Genomic DNA, 21,781 nt, shown 5'->3' with positions numbered 1-21,781 from the left:
ATTCTGTATATACCGTATTTCTTTAAGAAATCAGGGTTTAAAAAATAAATAAATAAAAATTAAAAAAAAAAATTCTGTGCAGCAACGCTTGTAAGCACCCATCTGGCTGTCGCCGTCCGTTCTGAAGGAGAGCTGAGCAGTTTGCCTTCGCCTACTCGGGGAGCGTTCCCAGCCCGAGCGGCAGCCCAGCCTCCCCCGCTGCCCGCACCGCCGGCCCCGCGGGCAACGCTCCGGCGGCGACCTCAGCGGGGCAGGGAGAAAGCAAGCGAGTAACGAAAGGAGCACTCTTAAATGCTGTGTATAAATACATAACCACGTTGGTTAGATACATTATACATAGTGTATTACATCTTTAACGTGTGTAAATAAGCAAGCCAGCTTTGTAGCAGATACAGGACGCGAAATAGCCGACACAGATAATACCCGCATTAAAGACTTTTCTCTCCAGCCATTTAAGCATGCAGAAACACCTGCAAACCCTTGCCGAAATCTTGCAGCTTCCTCCCAAGGCATTACCAGGGCCAACACCCCCGGGGCTAATTGAGGACCCGCGCCCACCCCTCTCCTGCCCCCCAGCCCCTCCCCTCCGCGTTGCTGCCAGGTCCCTGCCTGCCCGCCCCTCCCTGGGAGGTTTCTAAACTCTGCGGCTCTCCCAAGGCCCGCCGCCCGCTGGGGCTGGGGCCGCCGCACCGCACCGCACCGCACCTCAGCCGCTTGCCAGCGGGCACCAGTCGCCCTCCCCGCCCGCCCCACGGCGGAGCCGCGGCCCGACCCCGCCGCCCTCCTGAATATTTCATCGGCGCCGCCCGACGGGGTGCCCCGCCACTGACTGCTGCAAAGGGACCGCATCCCGCCGGCTACGGGTCTTGCTGCTTCCTTCCTCTTTCATTCTTCAAACCGGCGCTCTTCATTTATTCCGATAAATAAATAACTGATTAAAAACAAGAAAGAAAGAAAAAAGCAGCAAGAGCATCTCTCTTTTGTATGTGAGCAGGTGGGACTCCTGTGCAGGCGATTACAGAACAAAACACAAGAATGGCTCTGAACTCTTTGGAGACCAAGGATGAGCCGGCAGCAGTTTTCGTATAAAAATCCGATCCCGGGGCTGTGACACACTCGGCGGAGGGAAGACGCCGTCAGCCTCGCTGGAAACGTCCCTGCTTTGGACGCCGCAAACCCCCGTGGGCGAAGAGGGACCCCGAGAGACTCTCCCGCCCGGCAGCTCAGAGGCTTTCTCGGCGCCCGGCCTCCCGCTGCTCCCCGTGGCGGCCGGCACCGAGGGAGCGGCACAGGGACACGCTGCTGCCGTGGGGCCGCCGTCCCGCCACCGCCGCTGGCACCGCTCCGCAGCAAACTTTCTTCCCGCGCCCTGCCTGTCGGGGGGAGCGGTGCGGGGGGCGGCGGCGCCTCCTCTCCTCGCTGCCCCCGCGCTCCGGCGCCGGGCGGGGGCCCCAGCCGCGCCGCCGCCAAGGAGGCAGGCGGTGGCCCCGGGCAGCCGGAGAGTCCACATGGCCGCTGCTGCCGAGCCGGTGGCCAGCGCTGCTGCCGCCGCGGCGGTCCGGGGACTGCCCTGAGCCGGGGCGCGGCGGCCGCCTGCGAGGATCGCCCGGCAGCGCGGCGGGATGTGGCCGGCCGGGGCGGGCGGCAGGCTGCCCTGCCCGCGGGACGCGGCGCTGCGGCGGGCGGCTTTCTCCGGTAACCTCTCGGCGCTGCCGTCCCACCTGGTGCCGAGCGGCAGAAGCGTCCGCGTCTTCATCAGCGCCAACCCCGAAGGTAACGCGCGGCCCGCCGGGCCCCGCCGCCCGCCCCGCAGCTCCCCCTGCCGCCCGCAGCTCCCGCGCCGCGCCCCGGTTGCCGCCGCGGCCCTTCCCGCTGCTCCCGGGCGGCGCCGGACGCCCCCGCTCCCCCGGGCGGCGGCGCGGCCGGGACCGGTTCCTCGTCCCACCCCGGGGACCGCCAGGGCGGCGCGCTCCGGGGAGCGGGGCCGCTCCGCCCCCCCGGGTGCGGTGTGGGGCGGGGCGGGCGGCGTGAGGCGCAGGACGAGGGGCCGGGGTGGGGTGGGATGGAGGGGTAAGGTGAGTGGCCGCTCTTGGGGCGGTTTGCCTTGCCGGGTGTCGGTGGGAGAGCTCGGAGCGGGATTTGGAGGCACCGTATACTCCGCTCCTTAAGTTTTATGCCTATAAATAACCCGTCTGAAAGGCGGGGGGGACGGGGGAGCGCCTTTGTGTGGTGTCGGAGCATTTGGGTACGGGATACACGGGGGTCTCGGGCATGGACACGGCTTGTCTTTGAGCGAAGGGGAAGCTTTTCTCGGGGGGTGTTTTGTGGAGCTCTCCCGGGGAGGCTGACTAATGAGAGTTCCCGATTGATGCCATAGCAGAGGGAAAGCAGGTCTGTGCCGGCTGAGGCTACGGCAAATGTCAGCCTTTGATCCACGTCGTACTCTGCTCCCAAGGAAGCATGATCTGAAACATGCAATATTAGCTCAATACGGTCGGGATCGCATACTCGGTATCTGAACTAATTAGGCATCCTACTACTTAAAGCCTATTTTTAAAACGACCGTTTGATAGGAGGAAGTTGCATACGTTCAGGAGGTGGCATTCCCACTTGTAAGATATAACTTGCTGAGGCATATTCTCTCCTGAGGCACGGAAATAATAAGTTAAGCGTTCACACCTATGACATTTCTTTTCTGTAAAAATGAGCCCACGGTATTCACAATTCTCTCTTCACACCACCACCCACCACCTCCCTCCCCAGCACTTCTAATTCAACAACACTGCCACCTTTTATGCAAACATCAGAGATCTGAAAATCATGCCTGAAATGACACAATAGTTTGAATTTTGAAGTGAAAATTGTCTTGGCACCGATACTTACGTGAGTATGAGAAATAGCACTCGCAAGCAAAAAAAGTGGGCATAACGCTGCCTTGAAGAATTCCCACACCTCCAGGTCATCTGAGTTGCTCTCAGCACGGGGAAACTCTCAGCTCTCACATCCAACGTCCCTGTTTGTTTGAAAAGATGTAATTCTTGAAGCTGAAAAAGCTTGCAGTTTATTATTGCAATCTAGGCAAGGGCATATAATTGGTGATAATCGCGGGGGGGGGAAGGTTACTTGGCTCTGAAAGAAAGTCGGTGGGAATTTTTAGAAGATATGTTACTCATTACAGATGGATTTCTGCCAGCATTGCCTTAACTGTGGAGCTGCTGATGCCTCCCTAATTGATGTGAATGGCATTTATCATAAGGATAGCTTGATATGTTAGCCTGATATTTGCTAAAATAGAATTAAAAAAACAAACCCTAAACTACTAAACCCATTCTAAAAGTTGGGGTTTGAAGCCACATGTATATCCATTTGTAGGATTTTACCCTTGTATTGTTATTTCAAAATTTCAGCTTAAAAAAAAAAAAGGGCAGTAAGAGCAAGAAAATAATTTGGTCAGTTTAGGATTAACGACGTTAGTTTCTTTGTAGGATCATATGATCACAATGATTAACACTTCTCATGTCCAAAATCTTATCTGCAAAATTGCTCCCACTTTCAGAAATGATATTATTGGACAAAGATTTCAGTATGGTGACTGATTTTGATTGCCAATGTGAGGCATTTCTATCAACATTTAGGAACTCTAAATGATGAGAAACACCCATGGCTATTTATCAGTGATATCACTGACATAGACAAATTACTGACTGCATGTGACATTAAAAGAAGATTATATGGGTAAACGAGAAAAAGTAGCCTACAATGGGATTTAGATATCATCTGGCAAAGTCATTAGAAATAAAAATGTTTTCACAATGTCTAGATGAGTTCACAGTGCAAGGGTTCTGGAAAAAAAGTAGTGTTAAATTCTTCCAATTTAGTAAACTGTCTAGCATATTTAAGCCCCAATCCACAATGTATATTTGCAAGACTAAGGCCTTTCTTGTTAAATTTCTGCATATCAATATACTTTATACCCCTTCTTCTTGGTGGTGAGCAGTCCTGAAAGGGGCTTCAAAGCCCCAAACTCCCAGTAGTAGAAGTGAATACCACCCCAGCTGTGGCTGTATATCAGAAATGTGGTGCCAGAGAAGTTTAGGGATTAATCCTGCTAGCAGTCAGAAGAAAACTATCTACAATTTTAAAGTGTACAATCTTAAAAATACTTTTCTTGAATTATATCAGTTTAATAAGTGTATATTGGAGAACTCTGATGAATCCATGTTTCATCTGTTCTTTACAAACATACTTTTGTATGACTGAAATAAATTGCAGTTTTATTATGCAACTAGGAAAAAAAATATTTGTAAAATTTCTTAGAAATCCCTAAAAAGAACAATAACCTGGTGACAGTGAGCATGGGTAATAGGAACATTTTACAGGCTAGAAGAAATTTTGTAGATAATTGAAACTGTATTTTCCCCTAGTAGTTAACAGTATTGTCTTGTTCACATTGATATCAATTAATCAATGTTCATATCACTGAAGATTATTAGATCTTTGAAAACAGCAAGCTTGCTTCATTATTTGAATATGTCTGTTTTCTCATTTCAGTAGATTTAAGCAATCAGACATTTTAAATATGTATTTTGGCTCAGAGAGATGGAAGAATTTGCTTTAATTCATTGGTTTTCTCAAGGTATTTTTATCACTTCAAAGTGCAAAAGTAAGCTATATCCACCTGATTGTAATAAGTGGCTGATTGTAATAAGTGCTTGTACTGTTATATGTAAAAATCTGGACTGTAGCAGGAATCAGTTAATGATAGTTTCTTTGCTACTCAACAGTGTCTGTATAGATGCCTTCCAATAACACAGTTCTTACCAAGTACAACAGGTACAAACTTCCATACGGTTCTGTTATATGGAGCTGTGATGTCAGCTCTGTATAGGTTCAGAACATTCCTGTGGTCCTCATCACTATTTCAAGTAGAATAGAGTTGCAGAGTTGGCTATTTCAAGAAATTATGCAATGTTATAAGGCAGTATTACAAGTCCTGGCTGAATACTGATGCCTTAACTGGAGTTAGGAATTTGTCTTGAAATCCTGTGAATTGGAGCATACAGTCAAAACACTGATAATAACGCTGAGCTCTTTTAGGTTTCGGGTGTGAATGTGCCTTTCAGGTCTGTAGTGCAGCAGAGACAAATGCATTTAAGAGAGTTTTGTACAAACATACAGGTAGTTCTATTGAAGGCAGGATGATAATACCTTTTTATAACATCTGAGTGTGTCTTGACATAGCTGGTGTCAGCCAGTCTTGCATTTAACACTTCACATGATAAGGATGCTTCCTTTTCCATCCATAACATCAGCTGCACACTTCTCACTCTCCTCTGTGCAGCACCTCTGCATACCTCCTGCATTCCAGCATAGGATTGCTTTTTACTGGATCTTGGCAAGTGATACTTTTAGCCATTTTTTAGCCATTCAAAACATACGTGTTGTATAAATAGAAACAATTGTGATGAGACCATGAACAAGGTTTGTTTTCACAGCCTTTTTAGTAATGGAAGGTTCATGGTTTCTGTGCATGAAGTACCCATTTGTTAAAAGATGCAAAAACAACTGTTTATAAAAAACCTAACCCATACCAGTTTTAGCATGATTAACAGTCTAAAGTATGAAGTCTTATATATACCTGTAGAAATGTAAAATTAATATATTACTCCAATAGAAGATACTACTGATACCACCACCACTTTAAAGCCTCCATAGTAAAAGCAGGGTATAAAACTACCCTGTACAGTTAGAACTTCACCACCTTCCCCATAGACTGCCTGAATTAAATTTCCTTGTCTAACACAATTGAATGAGTTTGAGTTGCCTTGAGTTATTATACAGTTGTTCAATTTAGTTTAGTTTCCATTGACATGCATCATCCAGAATATTGTATTAATTTGAAAAGCACTCAATTCTAATAAAGGACAAATGTTTCACGCCAAATTTACATATTTTCTCATGATACATAAAGCAAAACTCTCACTTGCAGTTGGTTTTGTTGACTAGATAAGGATTATTGATACAAATAATGATTGCAGAAATGGGTCTTACTACTGTTTTTGTTGTAGGCTAGTTTGAAGGAAATACATGTATTTGTATGCATGTTGATACACATCTGGAGGAAAAAAGTTATGTGCATTTCCAGTTTAATGCCAGTAAACATGAGGGTGAATAGCTTGTAACAGATAAAAAATTGTTTTAATTACAAAGCAACTGCCATATGTGATACGAAAAAGCTATAACTTTTTGTTCTTCCCATATTCCAGGTGTATTACATTGTTCTTACCTTAATTTTTTTTTTTTCTTAAGAAAAATATAATTGAGGAAACATTTGTGTGAAAAAACACTCAAAAACCAGAATAATGCTTAGTTATTGATGGTCCATTTTGGCCAGCCCCAAAATAGCATATGGTGTCTCTACTTGGATATACTGCATGAAGATCTTTTTATGAAGATGATTTTATATAATCTGGGTGGAATTCATTCCTTAGCTAAAGGAAAACACAGATGTTCAAGTATATGAAATTGCAAAGGAGGTGTTGCGTAGATGTGGAGACAAAAAACTCCAGGATTTTTTTTGTGCTAAGTGTTAGTTCTGGTTACCTAACTTTGTGCCTATTTATGGTTTTATGTGACGCACATCACTGTAGTGTTTAAGAGCTACAAACCAAACTACACTTGGGGGGAAAAAAAAAAAAGTTCAGTAGCTTAAAGATAAAGTCGAGCATCTCAGAGTTTTAGAGAGCAACATGGTTCAAGTGCCTGGGTTTGAGATGGGCCTTGATTTATGTCTTATTTCAGGGGACCCAGAGGTCAGAGGTACCTAGAGTTCATGAGTTTCTGAAGAAGACTGCCATTTTCACTATTTCTGTCTCTCTGAAGTTTTCGCTTTCCTCCTGTGCCACAGAACAACTCTGGTCTTAGTTTGGTTCAGAAGAAAGCAAGATTTGACTCTCCTTGAGACTGTATGACCAAGTCTTGTTTGCGTAGACTTTAACTTTCTTTGCAAAGCAGGGCAAGTAGATCTCAAGCAGAACCAGTATGAGATAATTTTTTGCTGAGTAGATCCTCAATCCATTGTTTCTGTTAGAGGAAATGATGGTTTGGGCCTAGGATGGAGACTGAATTGGCTGGAAGTTCGTTCTGCCAGACAGATAAACTTCAGAAACTGTTGATAAACTGTATTAAAAGAACCTCCTTTCATGTCCGACTGTTCTTTTTGTTGGTTCTTTGCTTATGTAACCTGGGGACTGGGCTAAGGATTTGCTCTATATGTACCTAATATGCAAGAAGTGTTGAGAACTTCTGCTTAATTTTTAACAAAATTTTTCATTCAGTAACTCAAAAGGTAGGATGTGCATTTGGGGAACAAGATTAAGATAAGTGGTGTGGTATCTTGGCTACTTTTTTTTTTTTTTTTCTTCAATAAAACAGCAGGCTCTTTAGTTTGTTGGTTTTGTTCTTTCTTCTTGATATTTAGAAACCATCAAATTTACCTGAAAACCAGTCATCTTCCTGCTAAGCAGCATCTGGAATTATCAGCTCCAAAAGTTTGGATTAGGTATTTACCCTATCTACATAAAAAACAGCACTTAAATTTTTTTCACATGACCATTCTCTTTTAATTAAAAATAAAATTGCAATTGTATTTTAAAGTAGTTTTTGTGTATGTCTGTAGTGTGTACACATACACATATGTACGCATATATGCAAATTATATAAAATACTATAAACTATATTAAATGGTATTTATGGACGTGTAAAACTCAAGCCACACTATCATAGACAATTTTCAAACTTGCTGTTCAGACCCCTTATGAGAACTGGGTATTCATGTTCAAAGGGCATCACGCAGGATTGTAATTTTAGCGTTACTGAAGAACAGCCTAGGTTTTGTTAAATGTTATCATAAAAGCTCTACAAAGGAGTTTAGATTTTATGCCCAAGTAAACTTGTAAATGTTTAGTTTTATGCACCTGCAGCTCAGGTTTTATGACTGCTTTTCTTAGCATTGAAGAAATAATATTAAAGCAGAGCAGAACCTACAATTTCTTTTCTTCCTTTCTAACTTTGCTAATAGTGCTTTACTTCTTCAGAAGTATTTGCGTGCTTGACTGGTTCCATATATTGTAGTATGTGTGAGTATATATATACACATATATAAGCATGCCTCTTTTTATTAAACTAGAAATACAGAGCAGTCAGGATGTGCACAGGACACTGGAGTGTGCCCTGTTCTTGTGCAAAGTGGTTGTCCTTTCCGTGATGGGCAAAGAGGAACTTGCGGCCCCTGTACATTTGACACGGTTTCTAAGTACACTGAGGGACAATCAAAGACTTGTGCAAATTCCATGTAATACTAGTTTGTCAAGTGACACATTAGATGATGGACAGCAGCAGTATTGAATCAGATCCTTATTGTGAATTGTTTCCTGAGCAAGATGTGAGACCTAGCTTGAAATGAGAGGCAGCAGCATGCAGGCAGCAGTACAGGGCCTTGCCCCATGAGCACAGGGGAGCCCTGCTCAAGGGAGTGGGGTCAGCTCTCAGCTGAGCAACAGTCTGCTGTGTAGCAAACTACTGAGGATTTCCTAGGCTGCATTCCAAGGAGACCCTGTGTGTTCTGTGGTGGGATTTCTGTAAGAACAGTGTAGTACAAAGGGAACATAATTTGGTATCCTATTTCTAAGCTTTTGCAGTGAAATAGCTCCTTTTAAGAAACTTACAGACAGGACTATGTAAGCATATCCATGTGTTCAGAGATCTGTAAACATGTAAGTGAAAATCCTACATTAGACTTTTAAGTTTTGTTTGGAGAATTTTAAATATTTATTACAGAAATAAAACTTTAGATCAGAGAGTTAACTGAACTTTGGATACAAGATACGAGGGCAGTCCCTGAGCAGCAACTCTTTTTGTCTGCAACAAAATTTCTTTGAATTTTCGTCTGCTGAAATAGTATGTTGTGATAAGATATCCTTTCCGGCTGCAATAATAATATTTTAGTAATATTTAGCTGCCAGTAATTTAAGGTCTTAAAATGTGATAGATACAAATATAATGTAGCTACAGATAGTTGCATGGAATACAGAGAAATCTGGCAAGTTTTAATATATGCAGTGCTGTTCAAGACAACTGCTTTATCCCCTTGCTGGAATTTCAATTAAAGAAGGATAATAACAGTTAGAATTAGATAACCCAATTTAATCATGGTTGTGCTAGTGCAACTCTAAAATAACTCCACTAGCCTGATGCGACTCTTTGACCTGGTCTTAAATGCCCTGTGTAAGCATCTGCTAATGCTCATTGTTAGAGACAGAATGCTGTGCTGGGCAGACCTTATGCCTGACCAACTACAGTCACTATTGTACAGTACCTGGATCTAGGAGGGAAAAAAAAAAAAAGTCATTTACAGACTACATTTATCAGGTTGTTGCAAAATACACTTGCTGCCAGAAGCTGGAAAGATTAGCAAATGGTAGGACTTCCACACTAATGTTCAATCCCAAATCATGCTGTTGCTTAGTGTCAGTCTTTAGGACTGATTGAATAGCTGTATATATCAGATTTCAAATTGTCAGGGCCCGAACAATAGTCTTGTACCCTCTCCTAGCATTTGCTCGGGCTGCTGCTGCAGTCTTCATATGGTAACGTGTCTTCAATATGATTAAACACTCTAGTATGTTTATTAATAGAGTCTGTGTCACTCTGCTAGCAGTTGTGCACCTTTGCAGTCTCACGTGTGCTTTATACATTTCTCGCTTTGTCCTCCAGCTCTCTGTTGCCTGAATCAGGTATTGAAATGTAGTTATTATAGTGTGTGCATGATACATAGCAATGATGCTTGTAAAGTTATTATTTAGAGTCTAATTAATAATGTTTTACAAAACATTAAGATGAAATGAGAATTAATGACTAAGATCTCTATCTGGACAGCCTTAGTTTCAGCTTCCCAACCAAAGTGTTTGCTGTTTGCGAGCCTTTCTGAAGCCTAGACCCTTTGATGTGGTCACATTACTAAAGAGTATTTGCATTTCTTACAAGCTACAGCACTTGATAGAAGTACAAAACAAACATTCAGAAGCATATAAAAGTTCAAAGTTAAAAATCATTGGCAAAGTAAATGGCTTGTGCAACCCCTCCAGAAACCCCTTTTAGTGTAGTTGTTTCAATATATATTATCTGTTACTTAGTATTGTTCGTTCATGTTGTACAAGATTGATGCCTGACTGTGCAGTGTAGGAAGCAATGACACGCACTTTAGAGTATTTGTAACGGAATTCCAGACACTGCCTGAGCTTAGACTCAGTGTTCATTCACAGACCATCTCACTGACTGGATTTTATGAGATTAAGATTACTTTTAAATGGTTGAGAACTGTTGAATGTGGGTTTAGGTGAGCAGGGCTATCCATATTTGTAGAGTTATGTACATCAGCTATTATGTAAAAGGTAAACGAGAAGCAAATACAATAAGGTCAGACATAGTGAGTTAGACAAAGGAGCCCAGTACACTTTCTGTGACTGTGGCAGTTTTAGGTAGACAGACAGAAGAGTAGGAGATCACATAAAGATTATATCATTGTGTTGATAATCTGAGAGGTCCTTGCTTCCATGAATTTGGCTAGTTGCTTTGCTAATTAGTCAATAATCTTGGTGCTCAAAACAAAACTTTCCAAGGCTTGAGATGGATTATTGCCCAGTGAAATGCCTAATCCTGTTAACTTCTGTGGGAATTTTGTATGAAAAAGACCACGCATATTCAGCCAAAGAGATCTCTAAAACCCAAAAGTGGAAATATATGTGGAGTACAGATACCAAAAGCAGATGTCCCTGAAAGAGTAACTTGATCCAAAACCATCATTGTAATGATCCATTTTTATCTATCTGTATATAGAAGAAGAGATTAACTGTGAAGACCTAATTATCTGAATGTCCTTATTTCCATGGGGTTATTAAAATGGAACCATGCCAATAAATAAATAAGCAAATGACAGTGTTGGGTAATCTAAGGAGCCTAAGGTATGGGGTCTAATCTAAAGAAGTCCAATGTGTCACCCAGGACACTTGCTCTTGAAGCAAGTTATTGAAGCATTCCTGCATACATGGTCCCTAATTTGGCATATCAAGACACTAACAAAGCTTGTATGATTATTTACCTTGAAATGCAAGTAATTTACAACCTTATAAAGAATTAAGCAATCTGTGGTGAGTACAACAAGTGCATTTGAGTTTAATGACATGCCATTTAAACCAGAAATATGTGGCCATAATAAGGTCTGAGAGATCTTAGGCAGATATTTCCTTAGGCAGTTACGTCTTTTTGTGCAAACCACAGACCTGGAGGCTGGAAGGGACCTCTTGAGGCCTTGTGATCTGTCCTGCTGCCTGAAGCGGCAACAAACACCTGTGCCATTCCTGACAGAAGGTAGTCTAGCTCTTCATGAGCTGTCTCCAAACTAGTTAAGAATATACATAAGGAAACAGACTGTACAGCAGTCTGTCTTCCATACACATGGGTAGTGCTTACTCCAACATACAGAGACAAAATAGACGCATTAGTCGATAGAAACTACTAAAGGTAAAAAATTCCCTGAACATTTCCTTGCTTAGAATGAGTTTCAGTAACTTTCATTAGCCTATGCCATTATTCATACACTCCTCAAATATAGTTTCTGTCTCTACATCATTTTACCATGTCAAGAAGCCAATATATGCATCCAAGAAATGCATGTGTAATACGAAACCATGAACTCCCATAGAGATTATTTTACCACTTACGTATGTCCTGCAGAAGAATTACTTGTTTCAGGTGAAGCTTTGCTGCAAAAAAGGCATTCATAAAGTGTCTAATACCTTGTGTTACATCTTTACCATTTCTTATTTATTTATGAATAGGAGGAAACTCATTTACAGAATTTCTCTTATTTTCCTGATGATCTGTTCTCATACAGAATATTCGTTACAGTTGAGATTAATATCATTCTGTCAGATTGGTTTAACGTCAGTCATGAGTTAAAAATATTTTTCGAAGGGAACAGAAGACATGTAAGACATAGAAATCATCATATATTCCTCCTTTCTTTAGAAAACAGAGCTAAAAATGCAAATTTCCTCCTTACACACCACCTGTTTTAATGATGAATTTTCTATTTTATACTTCCTATAATCAGCTTTCTAAAATCATAGGGGAGACCTTATTACCACGTTCCAGTACTTAAAGGGTGGCTACCAAGAAGTTGGAGACTCCCTATTGGCAAGGCGTCACATGGAAAAAACGTGGGGTAATGGGCACAAGTTGCTCCTGGGAAGATTCTAATTAGACACAAGGTAAATTTTTCACTGTGTGGACAATCAAACATTGGAATAGTCTCCCAAGGGAAGCGGTAGATTCCCCCACATTGGACAGTTTTAAGTCTCAGATTGACAGGGTGCTGAGCCATCTCACATAAACTGTAGTATTACCTAGAAAGGTTGAACCAGATGATCCTTGAAGTCCCTTCCAATCAGGCATTCTATGATTCTTCTGAGCAATTCCATTGCTGTTATATTTTTCCTGTGTTAATCTCACAGTCAGCTCCTCATAGTCATTATATAAATTCAAAATAATTTCAAATAAAAAAAATTATATGCCCAGTTGTGATTTCAGTTGTGTTTTAGCTGTATGTTGGTATAGAAGGTAAAAGTTTATTTGCAGATTTTTTTAGATATTCTGTGGCCAAGGTAAAAATACATTCACAGGCATTCCAAAATACTGGTAGTGTCTGGCAGTCCAAGAAATGGAAATGAAATCTAGTACGCACTCTCAGCCATCTTCTACACTGCCATTGTATAGCATCATAGAAGATCTTTATCCTCCTTTAAACATCATCATAGCTCATTGGGTATCATTATTGAGAAAACGAGCAAAGAGTTGAAAGTATTAATTTTATAATACAGTCTGTAGTTCAGTCACTGATTAAATTGGTATGCTAGTTCTAGAAGTTATTAAAATATTATTTTCTGTATTGCATTTGTATTAGTGGGAAATTGAGCATAGTTTTTTCAACTGCAGGCCATTAGAATATGTATTGTCCTTTTCCAGTTACTAACTCCTCAGGACCGTTAAAGTAAAAATTTACTGTTACCTTAATATGTATCACCAACAATCGGGTTAGCAAGCAGAAGAAATTAATAAAATACAGAACAAGAAAACAAAATATAGTAAAATCAAGTAATCACAAAAATACTGTGCCCATAAAGACAGACACATTCAAAAATGTATTAAAAACAGCCTTTTCAACTGAGTTATATAATCTTCACTGAAAATAATGCTTAGATGAATCATTAGAATTGGAAGGGTAAGAGAGAATAGAGGTGAGAGAAACCACGCTACATGTTTTCACAGTTTTCCTCTCAGATGTTACATAACCCATCAAAATAAGACAGTTTTGTGAATTATTTGGTCATGCTCAATGACTTTTAGTGCAGACCCCACCTGGCATTCTCAGCCTTAAAAACTGTTGTACTGCAGTGCCTGTGAGTGGGTGGTTATAGCTAGGTAGAAGTTGTCTGTCAGTTTGTGAAATAGTCCTGTGAGAAACCAGTTGAGATTCTGTTCTTTAGGCAAGGAGTGGTTGAGCTTCTGGCATCCCTCCCTCGTGTAGTACTGTTGTTCTGGGCTTAATGCTCTGTTGCAGCTGCTCTTCTTTGCTGGGATTGTCATTTAATTTCTTCATCTTTGATAACTGTTTCTATAGCAGCCAAGTACTATTCTGACTGCAGTGATGTTATTTGATAGTTATCTTCATTTAGCATCAAGAAAAAAAACTCTGTTGCAAAGAAAACTCTAAAGTTATTGATGCAGAGTCACTGCATTGATAGCAAGGAGCATCTCAGTTCTGTGGGTGTCAGGCTCAAGACTTTTTCATTTTCTGGTGTAAAAGGCTTTGTATCTTTTGCTTGAAACCCATACAGTAGGCTACCTTTATCAGTCATACCTTTCCAGCTGGCCCAACTAACTTCAGGAGTTTTGTAGCGACCCAAACTGTGGGTTCCTCCAAACTTATGGAAGCCCTCGAGCTGGATTAGAACTTTGTGACTTGTGACTTAAATAGGAGGTTTAGAGAAGGGGGTGACAACTTTACTGGAGAGCCAACAGCGCTTGCAGAGCTCTTCTACAGCTTTGCAGCACTTCCAGATACTAAGTCACGTAGAAGTGTTTACTGGAATTTCTTCAGAATGAGGTTGGTTTAGTGGGCCTGCACTGGTCTGTCCTGTGAAATACGTGTGCTTTTACAAGCCTTGCTTTCTCATATGGTGGTGGTGGTTTTTTTATTATTTTATGGCTTGCTTCTGCTTTATGCCTTCTCAAAGCCTACAGCATATTACTTGATTTGCTTCCAGCATTTGAATCTGCAGTTCAGTTAGGAGACGAAATGTCTGTGACAGCTCGTTGTTTCATTGATTGCTACTGCCTCATTACCTCAAGTGCTTTAGTAACATACCCTGATTGTTTTCTTTTTGGTCTATGGATGTCAGGAAAAAAAATAGCTGAAGTAAAGCTGCTGCAGTACACACAACTTAACTGTTAAAAACATTTTCCAGTGTTCTACAGCTTTTTTCTAAGTGATTCCATAATTTTTTGAAGTGTGAGTTGACACCTCTAGATAAATGGGGATTTTTGCACATATCTTTGTTACTAGCCCTTTTTATGTTTTCTCTTAGGTATTTTTACATAGCTCACTCAGAAGCCTTATTTAGATTTCACAATATTTTTTTTTCATGTTATTCTTTATTATAGTTGCAAATTCTTGCTTTTGCAGGCTTTGCTGTTTTCCAGCACTTAGTTGTAATAAGCTATGGTGTTCTGCAGAGATGATTTTCAGACAATTTTATGTCTCTACATGTGCTGTGTCTTCAGTTTTTTCTGTCACATCATTTAATTGTATGACAATAATTGTTTGTAAATTTTCATGTTTCAAGAGCTTTTCCTAGTTTGCTTTATTAAATGAAAAATTAGACAGTTGAATTCTTCCACCTGTGCAGTTTGCAGAATGCAAAATTCTGCCTTCAACCCATGGTACTGCTGAAGGTCCCGCTTTGCATTGGCATTTGCACACAGATGCATTTGCATTTGCAGTGCTTGCCACAATCACAGCTGAGGGGTGCAAGGACACACAGGCACCCAAGCCTGCAAGATTGGGAAAGGATTCCAGGTCAACCTAACTTTTTTTTCTTTAAGAACATCTACATGTACTAGTGCTGTGTGCCAAGCAGTAATGTGAGGTTAGTTATTAGGATACACTGTAAGATAAAGTTCTGCTTCAGAGTCCTCACTGGTGTCATATCCACTGGGTTTAATGAGTATATAGTTTTATTTATTCATCCAAACTCTGTGGAAGTCAGTATGGCATCAAAAGGTACTGGGTTTCAATAGATGCCACAAATGTAGAACTTCATTTAAGATCCACTGAGATTAACGTATCTGTCCATTAACTTTACCAATCTTTGGATCAGAGTTCACCTCAAGTACTGTTTTTGTTTTGGGCACCTCACTACAGAAAGGACATTGAGCTACTAGAGCATTTCCAAAGAAGGGCAACAAAGCTGGTAAAGGGTTTGGAGCATGTGTCTTACAAGGAGCGGCTGAGGGAGCTGGGGTTGTTTAGCCTGGAGAAAAGGAGGCTGAGGGGAGACTTTATCACTCTCTACAACTACCTTAAAGGATGTTGTAAAGATGTGGGGATCAATCTGTTCAGCGAAGTGACAGAACAAGAGGTAATAGCCTCAAGTTGTGCCAGGGGAGGCTTAGATTGGATGTTAGAAAGAATTTCTTCACCCAAGAATCAGCCATTTGAACACGCTGCCCAGAGCAGTGATGGAGTCACCATCCCTGGAGGTATTTAGAGTCATATAGACATAGTACTTAGGGATATGGTTTATTTAAGGACTTGTCAGTATTAGGTTAGGGGTTGGACTCAGTGATTTTAAAGGTCTTTTCCAACCAAGATAATTCTGTGATTCTGTAATATTGTACCCATAAGAAAACTCAGAACTCTCAGAAACAAACATTGGTTTTAAATTTGGAACACCATTGTGTGAATGATCAAAAGTCTTGATATTTAGATATAGGAACTACTTCCAATTCTGTCATGTCAGTTCGGTACCGATATTTCCCCCAAATTCTGTATTTTATAAACATGTGTTTTGACCCCTTGCTTTTACTAGTTGACTCATTTTTAGTTAGTATAAATTGACAGCTGAGTCTTACTGTTAAGCCAATAGGTGGCACTGGTTAATCATACTAACAGATGCAGGGTATTTTGTAAGTAAGACATAACTGGGAAATGTGGCCAGCTATTATGCATTACAAAAAAAAAAAAAAAAAAAAAAGATATATATATTTTATGTGTTTTTTTAAATTTGTCCTTTTAAAGAACTGAAAGCAGGGAACATTTCAGAGAAATAGATTTCAAAACTACATCTAATTTTAAATTACATATTGTTTGATTTTGGGCTAAAACAGAAGAGCTAATTATGTGCAACTAGAAGTTTTAGGCTTGTAATTATGCCATGCATTTTGAATCCTGGCTCAGATAGTTAGATCTTTTGTCTTGAAAATGTTTGTTTAAATGTTCGGGTGTAGACCACAAATTTGTAGTCACATCCTGTCATATCTTCACAATTGAGAGACACATTTCAGAATTACATAATATTGAAATGCTATTTTCTGTTTTTCATGCCAAGTGGCCATTTCTTTGGGCTCAAATGATCAGCCTGCTGTTGTTGTGTCTATTTTTTAATAACTGAGAAGGTCGAGGAGAGGGAGATGCCACCAAAATTATTATGCGACATCCTGGTGGCTGGAGCACTCACTTCTGAGCCAGAGGACTGCAGTCTGGGTCCTCCTTAGTCCAACAGAGTCTCTCACACTTTCTGCACGTCCCAGGAGAGAGCACCCACCTTCAGGTCAGGTGAGGACAAGCAGCTGTGTACATCACAGTAATGTTGCAGTGCTTTGCAAGTCAGAATGTATTTGGAGGGTTACAGTCGGTTATGAGTTTTAGTTTAATTAATGAATAGTCTTCAGTCTGTCCAGCTTCTTATTTGCCTTCTTAGAAAGCCAGTAGAGACCTGAAGGTTGGCAGTTTTGTTGGGGGAGGACACACTGGAAATAGTGACCCAGACCAATCTGTTCCCGTTCCCTAAAAAGAATCTTGAGGAGCTTTGGATGGTTATTCCCATGGTCTCTGGTCACAGAAACCCCAAAGGAAGGAAATTACAAGAGTCTATGGAATTCATTTTCTAGGAAGACAAGGGTACTATGTAGCTCAAGTAATTTTCCTCTTTCTTGCCAGTGACATGATTCAAACTCTTTGCTTGCAAAGTGCTCTGAGATTCTCAGATAGAAGGCTCTATAGAAATGGAAGTTGCTTATTATTATGGTATTGTTTTCAGAGTCAAGGTTTCCACAATATTTAGGAACATTTGTTACCTACTGGTTTTCAAAGCTTTTAGTATCAGAGATAATATACAATGATATTGTGCGTTATTAGTAAAAAAGGCAGCTTAAAAGGAATAATTCACTTGAATAGTCCTGTGTGACAAGAACATGCTAGCATTAAGAGCTTTGGCAGTCACTTCCTTATTTGATATTGCTAAGTAATTTTTAACCTTATTTGCATCATATCCTTAGATAGAGAAATTCTCACTGCAGTTAGTATACTGACAGGGGTTATAAAATGCCCATATTTTTAATATTGCAGTGGAGTTAAAAAAATCCTGTGGTGACAATCAAGCAAATCTAAGCATTAAGAATACTTAGAGGAAGCAAATCGCTGGGTATCTTAGTGGATGTGCATTCTGGAGCAGATTAGAAGATGTACACTGCTCATCCAGGGCCCCCTTCAGGCTCTGGAAGGCCGCTATAAGTTTTGCCTGGAGCCCTCTCTTCTCCAGGCTGAACAGCACCAATTCTCTCAGCCTGTCTTCATAGGAGAGGTGCTCCAGACCTCAGATGATCTTTGTGGCCCTCCTCTGGACTTGTTCCAGGAGCTCCATGTCTTTATGTTGGAGACTCCGGAACTGGACACAGTACTCCAGGTAGGATCTCACAAGAGCAGAGTGGAGGGGGTGAATCACCTCTCTCATCCTGCTGGCCATGCTTCTTTGGACATGGTTGGTTTTATGAGCTGCAAGCGCACATTGCTGACTTGTGCTGAACTTTTCATCAACCACCTTTCCATCAGCTCAGACCAGTATGACCACCAGTAAGAAGAGAAACTGGTCTTAAGAGAGAATAACTAATGCTTGAAAATGGACAATTTGCATCAGGCTTCCATGTTAACTCTTTCTGTTCACTTGCATATATGTTTTGAAATTTTCTTCAACTAGGCAATTTTCCATTACTCATCCCAAAGACTAATGTTTGGCAACTGTTTATAAATACACATCAGCTGTTTACTAACATAAAAATGTAAAATGTACTTTCCCTATTAAAAATAAAATAAGCGACTTTAATAGCAGAACAGCTTGTGTTTGAAGGTCAGGCTTTGGCATGGGAATAGTTCATGCTGAGAAGCAGCACCTAGGAGTACTTTAATGAAAACTGGCAGTGATTTAACTGAGCTGCAGCCCTTCAGAAATCACACCTCACATAAACAGCCATTTTTAAACAGTGATTGCCTGTTAATTGGCAGAAGGGCCATAAATGAATATGTAGTTAATTCAGCTCTGGCCTAAGCATTACACTGGGGATGCACGGAGAGAGGGAGGGTTGCTATGGCATTCTCACAAAGTTCAAAGTGTAAGGGTAGGTAGGATGGTGTGGTTATGGACTGGCTTAGGAAGCAACCATCTGCAAGAGTTAGCACTTGCAAGAAAGATAAACATTCAGCAAATCACTGTCTTGCTCAAGGCAGGATTGGTTCTTGGGTTGATTTAAACACTGGAGATGAATTTAGGGTTAGGGCTTTTTTGAGACTTGTAATATTTTTGTAGGTGTAGTGTCATTCCCACAGTTTATTGTTGACTATCAGTTGGATTTCGAGAGTATCAGAATTAACATTAGGATGTGTATAAAGGTCATATCACAGCTACTGTCTCATTTTGACTACTAGAAGAATGTCACTTAGTTGATCCATTCATCAGCAGCAACAACCCAGAAGGTGGAATTTGCCTCTGTGTCATTTTTGTTGTTAGGACCTGCCAGCTTCACAGATTTGCTGTCACTGTAAATCACATTACATTTTATTTAATTAATCCATCTTATCTGGTATCCATACTAATTTCTGTAGTTCATCTTAACTATATGCACTTCTGTTTCCTTCCTGCAACTTATTACAAATACAGGAATTTTTGAAATTCATTAATATAAGCATCAGACTCAAATTCCAAGTAGATGAGCATATTTCATTTGAAGATTTAAGGTAGGAATAAAAATACATTATGGGTATGCCAAGTGTCATATCCAAAACACAGTTCTAGTTGAAGAAATGTTTTATCTCTTTCTGTTTCATTTAAAATGTATTAGAAATGTAGCCCTACTCTTGCAGTGTGTTGTTTCTTTTTCTGTACAAGTCCCTACAAGTTATGCTGGAGGGAACAGCACCATATTCTAAAATTAGAGCCAGTGGGGTTCTGCAGTTCAACTCCTATGAATATAACTGGAATGCAGCAGAATACGGTTTTATGTGTTGTATACCTCAGACAACATATTTTCCATTTATCATTCAATCATTTTTGCTCTTCTGCCCTTTTCCAAATATTTTTTTGTTCCTGCAACTTTGCCTATTTTAGTTTCCTAGTAAGAGTTTTCTGTCCGCTGTCACATTGATCATTTAAGTAACTGCAAAAGTGACTGGAAATTATTGCTTCCTTAACAACAAAGCTGTGTCATCATTAATTTCAGTTTAGAGGCAAGAATAATTTTGTTTTAGCTCAGTAACTCAGAAGTAAGTTCGTTTTCAACAGAGATTATTCTACTCAATTGTGAAGATATGATGCTCTGTGTTTTCATAGACTTGCATATGAAAATTAATTTGTTAAGGCAAAGAGTATAAAATATATGGTCTTCTGTCACTGCCTGATCCACAGTCCTCAGTTACTGTGAAGGTAAAAAAAAAAAAAAAAAGGGGAAATGTTTCAAATGAAGCAGAGTACACAGGTAGCTTTTAGCACAAGGTACAACACCACCATGCAGTACAGTAATTCCAAGGTGGCACTGAGGAAAGTTGCTTGGAGCCAAAATAATACTGCTGCATTGGCACAGTGCAACTCTCTGGCTAATTAGCCTTGTTAGCTGTGTAGTGCATTCTGCAAGAAAAGGTTGACTTAGGCACTAAAGTATGAGAGATAATTAATGACTGTAGATCCCAAGGAGGTAGCAACTCATCTGTCCCTCTACTCCTCATGTACTAACTTTGACAGCTTTGGGTTGAGAGCATTCTTCCTAAATATTTGTAGGGTGCCTCTGTGTTCAGATCTGGAGTACCTTGTTTAGGTGAATCTCTTGATCATCGTTATCTAACATACTGTGATTCACATCAAGAGCAGTCTTGGTGTGTGTGAACTGGGTTCCTTTAGGATGAAAACTGAGAAGACAACTCCAGGATCTCACTTAATGCACCCCAAATATGTATGATGATTGAGCCCAATCCAAAGTAGAATTCCTTGGAATACATATGGCATGGACACTGGGTCCTAGGCACCAGCTGTTTTACTCTACAGTTTTGCTCCCACTGGCCAAAGCAGTAGCAAAAGTCTTCCCAGGCACTGTGCAAGGAGCTGGAGGACTAAGATAAATCTGCAGGTTTTTCTGACAAACAGAATCACTGCTGGTTGCAGGGGGAACTCAGAAAGTCATCTGGTTTACCTCCCAGTTGAAGCGCTGCCAACAGGAACTTGGTCAATCATTAATTTGTCTAGAGTTCACGAACAGAGGAGCTTCTCCTATTGTCCAACCCAAACTTTCCAAGCTGTAATACATTGTCTTTGCCTTTATTGTACTATCTGACAATTCCACAAAAAGCTTGGCTCTACCATCTTTATAAGTGTCTTAGAAGTAGTTGTAGGTGGTTAGGTCCCCCTTACACTCTTTGTCAAACTTAACAAACCCACATCCCTCAGTCTCTCCTTGTAGGCTACATGCTGTTGGCCCCTGACCATCTCAGAAGCCTCTCAGTTTCCTCCCCATCCTCCTGATTTGGGGTGCTCAGAGCTGAGCACAGCACTCTGGCTGCAGCCCCTTCAGTGCCCAGGAAAGGAGGGTGGTAACTTCCCAAGAGGGAAGTGAGGAGAAAGAACTTGCTCCTCCGAATGTAATCCAGAGCAGGTTCTGTCCTATTTTCAGTGTTCAAATTGGACATATATAAGCTGTGCAATGCAAATTTAGTATCTTGCCTTGAGTGGCATGCCCAGAGGCAAATGAAAACTTCGCAATGGAGCAAGATCTTGACTAAGACTTCTAGAGTGTTCTTTGTCTTTAGAACGCATTAGCATAGTTAGTGTATTTTAAAACATTAAATCATAAATATATAATAGTGTTGCGCTTAGGGAGGATGTTTTGTGATAACTATTAACCTTTTATGTTTTTCTCCATTAAAAGTTTGTGAAGGAAAAACTGTGGTAATTCACATAAATTGGATTACATTCATGGCTGTGCTTTTGAGCCTTTGTGGTACAGCCTTTTTACTTTGATTTCATAAGAAATAATTTCTCTGGAGGTGTTCTGGATTGTTTTCTGTTTATAAAGATAAATGGTAATTATAGCACACATTTATGTGATATTTTAAAGGACTACT

At 40.8% G+C, this 21,781-nt stretch overlaps 1 protein-coding gene across 1 annotated transcript in view; it reads left to right on the top strand.

The window, feature by feature from the left end:
- The first annotated feature begins 1,622 nt into the window (after positions 1-1,622).
- Positions 1,623-21,781, top strand: part of NWD2 (NACHT and WD repeat domain containing 2) — a 52,952-nt gene continuing 32,793 nt past the window's right edge. The window contains exon 1 of the mRNA XM_051619797.1: positions 1,623-1,773. Within this exon, the coding sequence (XP_051475757.1) occupies positions 1,623-1,773 (151 nt within the window). The remainder of the gene's footprint in view (positions 1,774-21,781) is intronic.

The sequence above is a fragment of the Apus apus genome, chromosome 4 (genome assembly GCF_020740795.1).
Source record: "Apus apus isolate bApuApu2 chromosome 4, bApuApu2.pri.cur, whole genome shotgun sequence".
Taxonomy (NCBI): Eukaryota; Metazoa; Chordata; class Aves; order Apodiformes; family Apodidae; genus Apus; species Apus apus.
The sequence above is the reverse complement of the archived record's forward strand: the minus strand, read 5'-3'. Positions and strand labels throughout refer to the sequence as shown.